We start from the raw sequence: 16,211 nt of genomic DNA, 5'->3' as shown, positions 1-16,211 counted from the left end.
AACACAGAATACCGTCGATCATTGCAGGGCGCTCAACATATTTCTTTTCCCACTCATTTCGCTGTGATTGCATGTTGAAAACAACAACAATTTTTATTTGTAGCAAATACAAAATTTTACAATTTTTCAGATTACAAATCACATTGTATAGCCCGAAGAACAAGCAGCGGTTTGAAGATGTATGGGCTAATTTTAGACAGTATGGCCAACTGCATAAAGCATGTTTACGGCGACAAGATTTGGCAAAGTGTCGTTGGAACTGCTGATATTTCAAGCACAGTGTTTACAACACACAAGGTAAGTCTAATATACTTTTTAGAAATCTAATGTATTTTTTAAGTTCAATGTTTTGGGCAAAATGCACCAGAAATATATTGTCAATTTTTTGCTTAGAAGCACTGTTTTAAATTAGGCTACTAATGATTATATGTTCTATTGTGGTGATTATAATATAAGTATCGAATCGATTTAATGTGGGTTCGCCGAAAGCGAATCTTTGCCAACATGGCCGATTCGGCCGAATAAATTCGGCAAACCGAATATTTGGTACATCTCTAATGTTTATCCGTTTTGACACAAACAGATTTACGATGAACAACTAATCCCAATGATAGCAAACGCTACCAGCGATATTACGGGAATCGCAATTGAAACGATTATGGAATCAGCAGGACGCCATTTCATCAATTACATTGCACAAATTCGGTATTCGAAAAAAGTTTTTTTACAAAGTTTACAAAGTAAAACAGGATTGTAAAAAATAAGCAAACCCTTATATTTTTTATCAACTAAAAATGTATGTTTTTAAAAATCCCAACGTAATTAGCACATTTTACTTTTCGATTTATTGATCTACAAGAAATGATCGAATCACCAAAGTACTGGGAAGAACTTTCAAAGACTTTTTGATTGGATTGGACTGTATGCATGAGTATTATCGAACAACTTTTAATGAAATTCAGGCACCAAGGTGAGGGTTTATGTATGTTTCGGGTAAAAAGCTTAAAACAATTCTAACACGTCCAACGTCTTATTGATGTGGATCTGAATTCCAGTCACTTTGGCCAAACCGTTTGAACAAAACATGTACATTTTTTTGTAGTTTTCATGTTGCTGCAGAGGATAGCAACGGACTTGAAATTCATTACCGAAGCCGAAGAACATTCACCGGCTTTATGTATTACGTTCAAGGCCTTCTTTACGCAATTGCCCAGAAGTTTTTTGCAATTAAAGTTTCCATTCAAATCACCCAACACGGCTTTACAGGCGACGCAATGTTGGCTGTTTACAGGTTTCTCGATTGAATATTTGGAAAAGTAACGTTTAGTGTTTGTTCTCGATCTTTTCCACAAATACTTCTAATCATTTCATCGAGCGGTATCTGACCCTCTGACAGGCAGCATACTTATCGACGATCACCGTTTTTTCCAAGTATATTTGTAAATATGGAAACAGGTTTCCAACGAAGCAGAATCAGTCGATAATACTTATAAATATATATTTGGCCTATTGGCATCGTCAGTTCCTGTAAAACCATCAATAAAACAACAATAAAATGAAGATAAAACACAAATAGTAGATATGTCCACGATCACTGATTAAAAGTGTAATTTTCTGTAACAATAATTGACTAAACAACAGTGATTCCTGATAGGACTAAGTCAACAATAGTGTAAAACGATACATTTTTCGCCCGTAGGGCATCATCGATCGTCGTTATTCAAATAGAATCAAATTTACATATAGTGTTTGTTACAGGTTCTTTCCTGGAAATAGTAGACATGATTCTATTTGAATAAGAACGACTGATGATGCCACTGATTCTGATTAGGAAGCACTGTCGCTTCGTCAATTATTATTAATATTGAATATTTTGGTGTTGCAAATTAAAAACACAAAGAATTTGGCCAATTGGGTGTTTTTACAGGTTGGACTACAAGAACACCGAGTATATAACACGTCAATCGATTGTCAGCACAAAGCGGGCTATTCGAGGCAAAAACGACCTAATCTTTCCCATGAATGCATTTTTTGAACTTTTCCCTTTCCACGTGGTATTTGACGAACGGTATGCCGCAGCTACTTACAATGATTCAATAACCTGACATGCCAATCTTTGTGCAGACTCCTGATCTTGAGCACAGGTCATGGATTAGATATTATTTGCAAAGGACTGGAAAGAAAAAGATTAAATGAAACATTTTTCATGACACGGCCATTGGGATGTGATTTAACATGGGACAATGTAAGTAATATTGTGGAATCATTTTTTTCCATAATATACGATTTTTTTTTCTTTTTAAGGTACGCATTCATGCAAACAACGTATTCGAATTGACTTCCGTGAAATCAACAGGAAAATCGAATAAAGTTAATGAAAGTATGATTCACAAATGATAATCAAATTAATAGCAATTTAACCCGATTCAAACTTTGCTAGATTTACGCCATTTTCGGATGCATACAACACATTTTATCAAACTCAGAGGTCAAATGTTGTATATTGAAGAATGGGATCTCGTCATATTTTTGGCAACTTTCATGTAAGTAATGTAAGCCTAGCTTAAGAAATTACTTGATTTACACAATTGAATGTTTAAAGGATGGATGACTTGAACAAAATGCACGACCTCGGCACATTTGTAAACGACTTGACGTTTCATGATTTAAGTAGAGACATGGTACTACACGGTCCACAGCAAACCACCGAGTATAAACTGGCTTTGGATCTGGAACAGGTTTGCAACGAAATTTCACAAATATGGGTTCATGATTTAAGTTTATGAAAAACATTCCTTAAGGTTTTAAGACATATACTTGATAGGCTTTACATCATTATTAGTATCTTATTCAAATAGAACATATTTCATGAACTTAAATCAATGGACATAAGGTTCAGAATTGTCTTCATCCACCAAGCAACGAGCTTGCAGATTTCAGTTTAAAGTTTGAAGTAGAAATAGGTTGATCATAAACATTACTGCCAAGGTACTGGTGTATATAGAATACATCGTTCAGACGTTTCGACAATCTCTGTTGTCATTATCAGAGCGTTGGCAGTAATGTTTATGATCAAATTCCTTCCGTGTATAGTGTTCCTAAGAAATAGGTCGATTTTGTGAAATGTAAATCTTACTTAAGGGGAAAAACTCCCGTCTTGAAGAGATGATCGAAAACCTTGGCTGCAATCAACGCAAAATTGATGACTTGCTGTACAGTATGATACCAAAGGAGATTGCAAGCAGTTTGCGCCAAGGAAACACTTCAGTCAGCCTTTGCGAGGTAGTGAATGTGAGGTTTGAAATAATTTACTTTTGCTTAGTGTTTTTAATGTACAACCCTCGCTCCTCCAGAAATACCTTGACGTGACGATATTGTTCAGTGATGTGGTCAACTTTGCCAAGATGTGCAAGAGCATTAAACCTTACGAGATTATGAAGACCCTTAATATGATGGTCGGAATCTTCGACGGACTTTGTGTGAAATTCAATACTTACAAGGTCGAAACAGTGGCTGATGGGTTCATGTGTGTTTCGGGAGCTCCAACATTCGATGAGTTTCATGCAAAAAATATGGCAGATATGGCAATTGAAATGCTCGAGAAAGTGAAAAGCGTTTTGGATCCAAATTCTGGAAACTCGATCCAAATACGCATTGGTGAGTTTTTTGTTCAGCCAGAAGTAACGATAGAGCAAATTCGTATAAAATCGTTTACCCTCGTTCGCAGGACTGCATTGTGGAGCGGTGATCGCCGGATTGGTGGGTCACAAAATTCCTCGGTATTGTTTATTTGGAGACACTGTCCACATTGCTTCGAAGCTTGAAGCTACAAGCATGGTTTGTCTATTGGTCTGGCCAATGAAAAAGAAAAAAAAATACAATTTGGAATATATTTCCAGAGTCAAAGAGTTCACATTAGCGACAGTTGTATGGAATACCTCAAACCGTACCTCAAATACAAGATGACGGAAAACGATATTATCAACATAAAAGGACGAATGATCAATACATTTTGGCTTGAAGGTTCGTTTTCGAAATGTCTTTTCTTGTGCAAATCCATTAAAATACCGTTTATTTTGTAGAAAATCTTGATTTCGAGGAAACACATATTATGTGAGTGCATTTGGTTTTGTAAAAATTGTTTAAATAGTACCAGCAAACGCCAAATCGTAATTTGTGTCTTGCAGGAGCTCCAATTACAATTCATCACCAAGACTCGCCATAGAACACGCCCAACCAAGTGGGTGTAATATAAAACTTTGCACGAATCAAATTTTAAATGTAGAATAAGATCAAAATTGCTTGCCCATAGTCAATTATGCATTTAGCCAACTCATGAAGTAAAAGACATGCCGTCACCAATGTTTACTCTTTTGGCGCGATTTGAAGAATTATCTCAGCTTTTTGAAAAGACTCGTCTTATACCAGCAATCGTTTCTTGGCCTGATAATGCTAAACATCTAGGTGTGATTCACCTTTTTTTTTCATATGCCCAAAAACGCATAGGTTTCTCCGTTATACGCTATTTGGCAATTTGTGAAAGATACGCGACTGTTTTGAACCTAAACTAACTTTGTTTGTGCTGATCAAGTAATCCGTTGAGAATAATAAGCCGATGAAAATACCGTACATCAGTGCCAATAATCGGTCTATTTTCTGTCGATGTGGCCAGGGTTAGTTTAATTTAATGTGTTGTTTATTTTGCGCGTCCTTTTGCACAGAGCAAGCAGGAAAACCAGAACGGCCTGTTGATGAAGTGATCAATACGGAGTCAACATCTTGCAACGAGTCGAAGAAAAAACTCGCTGCTACACTAAGCATCGAAGTAATAGAAAGTAAACTGCCTTACCAGGTCGATAAAAACGACGTCCCGAACACCCCCGACCATACCAACCACCCGAAAGCCAAAAATCAACAGAAAAAAACAGGAATGGACAAAACTTATGTTTTTGCGTACGAGAATTTGATGCAATCAATCGGCATTAGGTCACCATTGAATGTCATAACTCGACAAAACAATGCGATTCTCTCAGCCAAGCCAGTGACAGGCACCATGCCAGACGACCATTGCAAAAGTCTGTTTCGAAACATGCATCTTGAGACTGAGGCATTCCTTGCCTGCACTCAAAGCAACATCAGTCCGAAGTCAAACAAGAAACAGAGCTTGTCCAATGAGGTTCAGCAGGTCGGCCTGTGCATGGAGAAAGCACTGAAGGGCAGAATTCAAACTATGACTACGTTCCGTTCGTCCATGTGCGCTATTATGTAAATTTGTAAGCTTTTTAGCATCGTGCAAATGTGTTCTCGACTTTGTTCGTTGTGTTATTTTGTCAAGATTTAATGTTGTTTGTTGGATTTGTAAATAACTGGAATAAACGTAACAATAGCTGTTTGAATATATTTACGTGGATCTAAAAAAGATTGTTCTTTCATTACACACAACAAACGTCACTAGATCAAAACAAGAGTAAACTAACTCCCAAATTTTGATCAAAAGTAAGCTATTACCCATGAAACAATTGTTTTACTGCCCTAAAATTTCGTTGACAACGAGTTTAGATTCGGAACCAAACCAAATATTGGGTAGTTTTTTCGTAATGAATTCGACCGAATCGATCGGACCACACTTGTGACGCCAGGCGATATCGTAAGCTATGCTTATGTTTGGCATGATTAGACATGTTGTTCCAAAAAAAAAAAAAACTGTGGCGCTACTTCAGGTACTTAGTTATATTGCATTGTGATCTTGTGTTTTTAGATTATTTACTAATATTTTGTGTGGACAATTTGATATAATAAGTCAATAATTTAACTGGTTAATGTGATGTTATGATCATACCCAGTTAAAACCGTTCTGTGGTATGAAATTAGCCGTAAAGACACTTTTGCGCTGGTTGTGTTTAAGGTTGTGTAGTATAACATATGGTTTAGAACTTAGACAGAATCACAACAAATTATTCATCCGTAAACGAATCTACGAAAAAATCGCCGATTTGACAAAGCTTTGGTACCTCAGAAAAGTAAAGAAAGTATATTACAGGCACGGTACGGCAGACTTACCTGTACAACTTTCAAACTTTTTGTAGGCTTTGTGTGAAAATCAACAACTGGCAGTTCACTCTGTAACAAATGGTAATCGTGACGTCACAAGCATTTGAGAATGATTCGCAAAATGTTGAATTTAATCTATTCATCGCTGTACACTACTGACAGTCACCAGCAGCAAATGAGATAAATCCCAGTAGGGTGGTTTATAATTCGGCGAAAATCCAAAGTAAGTAGACCCTGACGTCGCATTTCAGCGTTGAAAGACATCGGTCCATTCCCGCAGTTCTGTTTTCTGGGAGGAGCAACGTAGAGCACTTAATTAGGTAATTTAAGGTCACAAACGGCATGCTTATATGCTTAAAATAATCTCCGCGTTCACAACGGTTCAAGTAGGAACCACAACATAAAGTCACGTGTGTAACAAAAGTTACATGTGTGCGCAGTGCTACACTGCCCAGTACTTGCTACTATAGTCAAATTGTAAAAGTGTTGGATCGATGTTGGATGAATAAATGTGGATACAAGGCAGAAATCTTCAAATTTGCACACACATACGAACGACGTTTAACAACATTACAAAAATATGGACAAGGATTGTATTGCCCACCAAGGTTGGTAAGTTTGTTTAGAATATTTTGACAAGTTTGTTTGAAGTATATGCTTTACTGCTAATTCCCAATAAATAAATCACATTTTGTATTAATATTTTAGTAGAACCCAAAGAAGTAACAGATACAAAACATGCTGATCTGGTATGTGGACCCAAGAGAAAGGTGCCTTTACAATTTTCATAAACTTTTAAGACTTATTGTCAACCAAATCGTAATGTATTTGTAGGTTGCACTTTTATTTGCTTATTTGGGAGCAGGTTATCATGGATTAGCCTTAAACAGAGGAAACAGGGATATAAAAACTATTGAAGGTGCTTTATTTGAAGCTCTGATCAAAGCAAAAGTAGTTCCAGAAAATTGTTTGGAAGACCCGAAAAAAATGTGCTACAAAAGTGCCTCAAGAACTGATAAGGTAAAAAATATGTTAACCACTTTTTAGACCTAATTTTGATTAATGTTCATGCAGGGTGTTTCCACATGTGGTCAAGTTGCTTCTTTAAAACTGCGAATAGCAGACAATGTTGTTGATTTAATAAACAGCCACCTACCAGCAAACATAGTTATTCTTGGTAAGTCAAAGCAAAAAGTATATCTGAAATGTTTATGGCACACAAGTAAACAGAAAAACGATTTTCTGTTATTCAGGTGTGAAACGAACCACTCAGGGATTTAATGCCCAAAAGCATGCAATAGGGCGAACATATTCATATACATTGCCTACATATGCATTTGCAGATGGCAAAAATGGTGCCGAAGACTATCGCATCACTCCAGGTTTCTTTGATTAAACAAGTTAACATAGCTACTAAAACGAAACTTTAACATTTTTCTGACTTTACAGAGAAACTTAAGTATATCTCTTCTATCATGTATCGTTTTAAGGGAACCCACTCTTACCACAATTTTACTTCCGGTAAAAAAATGGGCGAAACTAGTGCCAAAAGATATATAACAGATTTCTATTATGAAGAGCCTTTTTTGGTTGAGGAAACACAATATATGACCTGTTTTATAAAAGTCAGTTTTGTTTTTTCATTGGAGTATGTGCTTGCATTCCATTTACATTCAAGTATTTCCTTAGGGACAAAGTTTCATGTTACACCAAATTAGAAAAATGATGGGTTTACTAATTGCAATGGTCAGCAATCATGCTGGTGAGGACCATTATGTAAGAGCATTCTCAGAACCACTTGAGGACATTCCCAAAGCTCCTGGCACAGGTATCAGGTCACCTTCAAGCAGGTGCTGGTCAATGTAAGCTGCTAAAGTTTTATATTTGCTTCACCAGGTCTTGTTTTGCAACAAATTCATTATGATGCTTACAACAAAAAGTTTGGTAGTCTGCATGGAGGGATTGAGTTTGATGCCCAGCAGCAACAAAGAGAATTTCTAAAATCCAAAATTATGCCAAGCATCTATCGGTAATTCTTTTAAATTAGACTAAAATGTAAAGTGTTATGTACAGTTGCTGTATAGGTTGAGACTTTTGCTAGTGACATTTTTCACAAACAGGCTATCTAGGATTGATACCTTTAGCTCTTATAGTTAAATATATATATTTATGTGCTCATCTACTGTAAATGAAGATGAATCTGGTTCCTTAAAACTCTAATTTGCCAAAAATTTTGTCCCTGTTAATTGAAATTTTCCTTTGCCCTAAAGTATATAAGCCGTGCAGGTTACTAACAAATAACAATGCCTTTTAAAATTTAAATTACACTTCCGTAAGACCCTTATCTACAGTACCAGAGATGGCTTTTCTCGCTTTTGTAGTCAAGATAAATAAATACATCTTTGAGACCTGGGCTAACGCTCACTGTCACTAGACCTTCAAACTAACTCTAGTAAGATGCAGTGGGTCATCAGTTTCACGAAAGTTTTGAGATTCATTGTAACGTCTGTTTTTCTTCAAAATGGTCCCGTTTATTCGAAATTCCCGATTAGGCGGATTGTATGCAACCGAAATATTTACTTGACAAATGATAGGCAACAGTTAGGGATTCACGATACTGTTGCAATAAAACGCGATTCTCAATTAACCATACTGCTATTATTCTGGTTCAATTGTGCTTCCTTCAGTGAAAACAAAGAAAATGATTCTATGAGGTTGTGGCTTGAAACCCTGGAAAACCATGACTACACTGGGGAAAAGGCAAGGTTACAATGGCAAGAAATAAATGCGGCCAAGGTTTGTATGTCATGGCAACTTATTTCTAAAAACGTTTGTTGAATAACCTTGTCATTACAATCAGCAGAGTTCTTCTGCTATAAGTTCTGAGGATGTGAGCAAAACAGAAACTTCCAATCAAAATGTTGAAACAGTCATCGAAGCTGAGAAACCAGTTGACACAAATGTGCATTCACAAGAACCGCCAATACCCCCAGAAAAAAATCTTCTGCCCATTGAAGATCCTTTGGAACCGTCCGCAAAAAAGACTAAAACAGAAGCTGTTTCCTGATCAAAGTAACAGCCAAGGAGATATTAGTTTGACAAAAATCTACAAAATCCTTGCTTTTTAAAAGCATTAAACAGAAGTCCAAATGTTTTTCTTGAGCAAAAATGGACAACACGCAATAAAACGCCTGTTTTTAGCTGCGTAAAGTTATGTGGTTTACCTCGAACTATCGGTTCCTTTTTCAAAAAAAGAATAATTATCTGCCCATAATTTTTTTTCGAGCAAAGAAAGACAAGTGGACGAGATTATAACACAACGGTATGAAGTTTTGCTAAACAGCTAAACACTTGGGATCACTTGCAAAGCCGGAAATATTTTTTTTTGAAAGTTTGTGCGCTGAAACGCTTTAAAAGCGTAGAATATTGTGTCAAAATTTCAGTACCGTATCTTTTTTAGTTTTAGCGCGATTGCGATCTAGCTTCACTCTGGTGCTAGGTTGAGGGGTTATAGATGTATTAAAAAGGGCGCAAACCAATTTTTTACGTAGTGGTTGGAAGAATGTCTTAACGACTAGTTTTGTATCACGAATCTGCATCTGAACAAAATCAAAACTGTTTTTTGTCACAAAAACCGCTTACCAAACCACATCGAACTGTTGCTTCGATTTCCATTGTAGGGTCTCGTTATTCGATCAAAATGAGCACCTACGTGAATACATTTATGTTTGTCGAAAAAATTTTTCAGTTTCTGAGAGCAAGGCAGTAAGGGGTTACGGCGAAAACATAACTATTTTAAAACCATAGAAGTGTTTGTTTGCTCAAAAATAAAAAAAACATTTTTTGCCTCATCCATTTTTATTTTAAAATCGAATGACCGAGCTGACAAGGTTCAGTATCTAAACACGAAAATCTTTCCAGTTTTTAGCAATTGTTGTAGTAGTGTTGGAGCAGTTCGCTTCATTCAATATTTATCAGTGCAAAATGTTGTTTTGTGTGAAGGTTGTTGAAATGGTGATTGATTTTTTAAGCTCCAGTTGATCCAGTTGGGGATGGATAAGGATATGGTCCACATCCACAGTTCCACACCTTGCAGTGTTCATTTTTTTATCCTAACTTTGTGATTAAAGCAATTAGTTGAGTGAATGCCATAAAAACAACTTAACAAACTGTGATTTATGCAACAAGTAAATATATCTGGACAAATGAGTAAGCATTTGTTTTGGTTACTGTGACTGCTTTCATGGAAGCACATTTTAAGTTGCTTTTTGGCCTGTGTTTATAAAGTTCAGCAGAATGTTTTGTTCTCAGAAAGTAAGGGCAAAATTACGCTCCTGTGAAGTAGGCAATCTATGTAACTACTATTAAAACCATGTAATTCATGGAATTTATTGTAATAAAATGTGATAGCTCAGACATCAATTTTGTTCCAGTCTCCTATCAAAACCACTGTCACTGTGTTTACATTTGTGTCAAAACACAAACTGCTGTTTTATTTTGTAGTGGTTTCATATTCACTTAATAATTTAGCAGCATTGAGATCATTGCGTAAATTTAAAAAGGTTGCAAGGTAACCACAAGCCACAATGTTTACGCTTGGTCAAGAACATATTGTTGAAGAGGCTTCAAAGCCTCAACCAATCATGTTTACAGCTGGTGCTGTGCCAGTTCGCAACAAAAAAGGTGGGTTGAATGTTAGCATCATATTGACAGCTGTTCCAAATTATTGTTTACATATTGCATTTTAGGCGAGATGTCAATGGAGAAGGTCCATGTAAAAAGATATGTTGCTGGAAAGAGGCCAGACTGGGCTGATGATGAAATGGATGAAAGTTCTGATGAGGAACAATCAGCGAAGGTATACTACCATCACTAAAATTGTTATTTGCTATTTTGAACATACTAGTTATTGGGGTCAATATTTACCACTAATAAAGAAATCCTTTAAATCAGTGGTTCTCAAACTCGGTTTTCGGGGCCGCATGCGGCTCCCAACTACTTATTTTGCGGCTCGCACCAGACCTCAGAAAACCACCAAACATTGCTATTTTAGCTTTCAAAGTAATAATCTTTAGTGATTTTCTTAAGGTTTCGTTTTTTTGCGGCTCTCTACACACTTAAAAAATACCATTTGGCCCCGACAATAAAAAAGTTTGAGAACCACTGCTTTAAATAAAGCATTTTTACTTGGAGTGTAATTTGTTGTGACAAATCTATTGTCATCATAGTCATAAATGAAATTATGAATATTTTACGTTGTACAGAAGTTGTCAAAATATCTGAGTAGTAAGATGACTGCAATTTATAGTATTCAATTTGGAATTTTATTTTAAGGTAAAATATGTACTATTTAATTCCATGTTATATGTGCCTCATTGCTTTTATGTTTGACATTGACCAAAAATTCATATATGCAACTTGTCGTACCACTGAGAGCAGTAGTGATGGGACGATACCAGGTTTTGAAGCGAGTACCGATACCGAGTACGAGTACCACATGTATATACCTTCGATACCATGGCCGGGGTACAGGCACGCACACACACATGCCGAAAAATGTAATCTCCATGTGATAGCGAAAAAGATATACGTAAACTGGCGGAACTTTTTTCCAATTTTGTGCTGCCCGAAGGAAATATTGGCATAAAGTTGCCCGTATTCTTAAGGTGTAAATGGACCTTTGGTACTCGCACGTTGGTATCGAAAACTGAAACAAAATATTTCGATACCGAGTACGAGTATCGATACCACTGAAATCGTTCGATACCATCGATACCGAGTACTCGTCCCATCACTAGAGAGCAGTTTTAAAAATATATATTTTTCCCAGTTTGTTCAATCTGAGATGGCTTCAGATGAAGAGGAGGAAATATCTGCACAGGTTCGATATCAACGACATAGGGCTGACAATGATGTGGATTTGCACAATGTGGATGATAGAAGGTTGCGTCGCCTGATGCAAAGAGACCATGAAGATGTTGAAGAAAGGTCGGTTCAACAGCAAAAATTCTTTGTATTGTTAGACCAGTTAGACACATTCTGCTTTAGTTTATTTTTAACGTTTATGACAAAAACATGCTGAATCTTTTTGTCACACAAAGATTATACAGTTTGGCAGATATGTTTGTGATACATGTGCATACACAATTTTTCTATTGAATTTTTTTGTAAGGATTCAGAGACGGAGAGTACACGAACCCCAAGTTATAGCCCATGGCACTGATGAAGAGTCTGAAGAAGAAGTTGAAAGACCTACAAGATCTGCTACACACGCAGTTGCACTGGATGAAGAAAGCAGTGATGAAGAAGAACTAGATGAGGAGGTTAAACTAAACCCATTTGCGCCCTTATGTTTTTTTCATTTTTGAAAACCCTTTTAATAGGAAATTGAAAAGCGCAGAGCAAGGTTGCGGGAAAGAGCTCGTGCAAAGCGAGGGGCTGAAGAGGAACTTTTGGCAATTCCCACTGATGTAAAAGAAGAGGATGCAGAAAAGGAGACAGAGATGGAAGAAGAATATATCAGTGATGAAGAATCCGAATATACTGACTCAGAAGATGATGATGGACCAAGGCTGAAACCAGTGTTTGTTCGAAAGTAAGTCGTTTGTCGTAGCGATATATTTATATCAATTCATTTTCTTTTGTATAACCTGCAAATAGAAACAAAACATCCGACGTTTTAGCGTTGCAGACTCCATCAGGGTAACGTCAGCGACCCAACACAGTCGTTCTTATAACATGAATGAGACGTCGAAACGTCGGATGTTTTGTTTCTATTTTCCGGCCTAACAAAAAGGAAGGTTTATGAAATATCCCTATCAACCACATTATATTCAAAATCAAACAATACCTAAGTTGATGGAGATTTTGACGGTTTGTGTGTCCTATTGCATTGCTAAGGAGAATATGGAGCAATTGTTCTGAATATTTTTGGATAATAAGTGTTATATTGACTTCCAAATGTTGTTGATGAAAACTTATAACTGCTCTTAACTGAAAAGCGTCAAATCCTGCTGAGAAGCGTGCTCGCATGATAAAAGTGTGAGAACGCCCAAACTTTCGGCCAGACGGCCAGACTAAAGTTTTTCCGCCCAAGGGCTCTGAATCAAGGCCAGAATGAGCGATTCTGGCCGAAAATAGGCCAACCTGGCAACCCTGCTTAAACTACACATGACTGATTTACAGAAAGGATAGACTGACAATCCAGGAGCGGGAAAAGGAGGAAGAAAGACAAAGATTGTTGGCGTTAGAAGCAAAGAAAGCTGCCGAGGAGAGAAAAAAATACTCTGTTAAAGTGAGTATCAAATCATTTTCAAGTGAAACATTGGCACCATTATCTATTGTAGGGCTACTCAAACTTTCTTGCTCTGCGACCCCATTTCAAAACAGAAATTTCTACGCGGCCCCTTGATGGGTATAGCCCAGGGGTGCACAACCTTTTCGCTATGACAGCCGCACCACAGATCTTTATTTCACAAACGGCCGCCAATTGTCTGCTTGCTTTGGTTTTATTACTGATGTAAAGAAATACTTATATTATATACATATATATATATATATATATATATATATACCATCTAATGGCGCCTAAAAAAACTTGACGCACAGATTGACAGTCTGAGCTTTTATGACGTCATAATCTATATTGTCACGTTTGTGGTATCTGCTTTTTCGCATTGTTTGCACACAATAGACATAAATCAGTCAGGCGCATATGGCTACTAGGCTGGTAATACTCTTTTAAGTTCCACAAAATGTGTTTAGAGCAGTTTAAAAATCAAAATATTTTGAGTTTTTATTTACGTCACTGTCGCCAGTGCATGTATTCTAATAAACATGTCCACGGCCGCACAAACTCGTCTCTGCCGCCAATAAATGTACGCACATACAGTGTTTTTTTAAGGTGTTTTGGGGGACCGTTTCGGTCCCCCAAATTTCTCCAGCGGTTTCCCAAAATTTGGACTTATGCCTATTTTTTTGCAAATATGGCTATTTTTTGGTATTTAAATGAACACTTGCGGTCTCTTAAAACTACTTAGCGGTCACCCAAACCAAACCTTAAAAAAACCTGCGCACATATACCATTTATTGTGACTGACAGAATAACGCATAATGTTTCCCTACCGCAAAATTATATTCCGCGCCCCCAATTGGGGCCGCGACCCACAGTTTGAGAAGCCCTGATCTATTGCATGTGTGTGGCCCCTATTTAAATATGGTAAGAAGTTGTTTATCTCATGTACGCCTTTATAGCTGGTTGAAATGGAAGCCAGGGCTGAACTAGAGGCTCATTCTGCTGCCACAGGGAGCCTTGATGCTGCATTGGGTGCAATTGATTCCGATGATGGAAATGATGAGGCCGAATACGAGGCCTGGAAAGTGCGGGAATTAAAACGAATCAAAAGAGATCGAGATGAGAGAGAAGCGTAAGTGAAAATTATAGTGTTTTTCAAAACCCAATATGTTCTTGTTTCACTTTACTGCAGATATACTCTTTGAATTTTTTTTATTGGGAGTAAGTTATTGCCTACTTGCTAAAAGTTTCGTGCATACTTTAACAGAGTAAACCAGTGGTTCTCAAACTTTTTGCAAAAGGTACTTTTTTAAGTGAGTAGGGCGCCACAAAAACAATGAAACCTTGAGAAAATCACTAAAGATTATTCCCTTGAAAGCTAAAATAGCAATTTATGGTGGTTTTCTAAAGGTTTGGTGGGAGCCGCAAAATAAGTGGTTGAGAGCCGCATGCGACCCCCAGAGCCGCGTTTGAGAATCACTGATGTAAAGTTAACTACGTTTCATGCATCTTTTACGTGTAAGTGTTACAACCTTTCTATTATACTTTCAGACTGGAACGGGAAAAGGAAGAGATAGAGCGAATGCGCAACATGACAGAAGAAGAAAGAAGGGCGGAATTAAGAAACAACCCCCGTGTTGTTCCCAACCAAGCACCCAAGGGAAAATACAAGTTCTTGCAGAAATACTATCACCGTGGTGCTTTCTACATTGTAAGTCACTATTTTTGTGCTACAGGTCAACACTCTTTTACCTGTGTGCATGGTATTCTCCAGGTACTTAGTACCAAGTGGTGCATAGGGTTTGTAAAAAAAGGTACATTAAGTAATGGTAAATTGCAGTATGTGTATAATAACATACATACCTCTACGCCAGAACAGTTTTGACTTCTTAAAACGTGTTCATTGACATTTACATTTTTTAGCCTAAAAGTTTCATTTTATGTTTGTAAACGGTTCAACCATTCAAAAACCCGTTGGTTCTTGACCGCTGTTTTAAGATGAAACTTTTTTCATCTGGGAGTACATTTTGCATTGTGGATAAAACAACTATTGACGTCCACTGTTTTTAAATGCTGGCATGGAAATTGCATTCTGTTCTTGTGCACTTTTAGAATGAAGAGGAAACTGTATTGGCAAGAGATTACACCGCACCTACACTGGAAGATCATTTCGACAAATCCATTCTACCCAAAGTTATGCAGGTAAATAAAAGGGAACATTTTTTTTTTGCCTCAAAAACCTAATGGTTCAGTTTCTTTATTGCTAAAAAGATAGTTACAAAATATGCTTGAAAGTGATAAATTTTGAAACATCTGAAATACCATGTACAATAAACCTAGGTTAAACCGGATTTGGTTGATTCAAACTTTGTATGGTTCGTGTATACATTTTTTTGTCCGGGCCGGATTAATCGACGTTTACTGTTTTTATAACACCTTATGGCGGTTTTGTTTTTGATAAACACATACCTTGATTTTGTTTGCACCTAAAAACGTTTTCTATTTTAGGTGAAAAACTTTGGTCGTTCGGGACGGACCAAGTATACGCATTTGGTGGACCAGGACACCACAAATTACGACTCACCCTGGTCACAAGAGGTGGCTGGCAGCAACCGATATATGTCGAATCGTGGAGGAGGCATGAAACAAAATTTTGCGCGTCCCTCCACCAAAAAACATACGGACACGTGATGCATGATGTAACAAACGCTGATGACGATTTTGTTGCTGCGTCGACGCTGGTCAATTTACTGGGTGTTGTGGACGTTTTAACGCCGGCAATTAAGGACTGCTTGACTTTTTTAAGGCTGTTGAAGTTACTTGGAACAAATACAGCAAATGATTTTACTCACTGCACTAAGTCTGA

The 16,211-nt window shown here is 37.2% G+C and overlaps 3 protein-coding genes across 8 annotated transcripts; all 3 read left to right on the top strand.

Moving 5' to 3' along the window:
• The first annotated feature begins 90 nt into the window (after window positions 1-90).
• Window positions 91-5,396, top strand: LOC145230166 (soluble guanylate cyclase gcy-31-like). The gene is made up of 16 exons (XM_080095544.1): window positions 91-297; window positions 584-705; window positions 860-970; window positions 1,103-1,291; window positions 1,928-2,068; window positions 2,125-2,245; window positions 2,305-2,380; window positions 2,441-2,543; window positions 2,603-2,738; window positions 3,142-3,282; window positions 3,354-3,657; window positions 3,728-3,837; window positions 3,900-4,023; window positions 4,083-4,113; window positions 4,188-4,240; window positions 4,722-5,396. Exons 1-16 carry the CDS (start codon window positions 178-180, stop codon window positions 5,267-5,269), a joined length of 2,430 nt encoding a protein of 809 aa, XP_079951670.1. The 5' UTR covers window positions 91-177; the 3' UTR covers window positions 5,270-5,396.
• An 817-nt stretch (window positions 5,397-6,213) lies between these two features.
• LOC145228473 (pseudouridylate synthase 1 homolog) lies at window positions 6,214-9,291 on the top strand. Of its 6 annotated transcripts, XM_080093530.1 has the most exons (11): window positions 6,214-6,371; window positions 6,492-6,663; window positions 6,760-6,821; window positions 6,886-7,071; window positions 7,126-7,228; window positions 7,305-7,433; window positions 7,501-7,676; window positions 7,741-7,879; window positions 7,948-8,080; window positions 8,739-8,847; window positions 8,912-9,291. In XM_080093530.1, the coding sequence occupies exons 2-11, from the start codon at window positions 6,561-6,563 to the stop codon at window positions 9,116-9,118; spliced, it is 1,347 nt and encodes a 448-aa protein (XP_079949656.1). In that variant the 5' UTR covers window positions 6,214-6,371; window positions 6,492-6,560; the 3' UTR covers window positions 9,119-9,291. The 6 variants fall into 6 exon arrangements, with proteins under 6 accessions (XP_079949656.1, XP_079949657.1, XP_079949658.1 ...); XM_080093531.1 differs by having other exon boundaries at window positions 6,215-6,663; window positions 8,915-9,291; XM_080093532.1 differs by lacking the exon at window positions 6,214-6,371 and having other exon boundaries at window positions 6,378-6,663; window positions 6,763-6,821.
• Window positions 9,292-10,534: 1,243 nt separating this feature from the next.
• On the top strand, window positions 10,535-16,201 carry LOC145228472 (microfibrillar-associated protein 1-like). The gene is made up of 10 exons (XM_080093528.1): window positions 10,535-10,734; window positions 10,800-10,909; window positions 11,882-12,039; window positions 12,224-12,374; window positions 12,435-12,646; window positions 13,237-13,345; window positions 14,305-14,477; window positions 14,897-15,056; window positions 15,458-15,547; window positions 15,854-16,201. Exons 1-10 carry the CDS (start codon window positions 10,638-10,640, stop codon window positions 16,034-16,036), a joined length of 1,443 nt encoding a protein of 480 aa, XP_079949654.1. The 5' UTR covers window positions 10,535-10,637; the 3' UTR covers window positions 16,037-16,201.
• The last annotated feature ends 10 nt before the right edge of the window (window positions 16,202-16,211 follow it).

Source organism: Phallusia mammillata, chromosome 5, assembly GCF_965637545.1.
Source record: "Phallusia mammillata chromosome 5, kaPhaMamm4.hap1.1, whole genome shotgun sequence".
Taxonomy (NCBI): domain Eukaryota; kingdom Metazoa; phylum Chordata; class Ascidiacea; order Phlebobranchia; family Ascidiidae; genus Phallusia; species Phallusia mammillata.
Note: the sequence above shows the minus strand (reverse complement) of the source record. Positions and strands in the feature narration are given on the sequence as shown.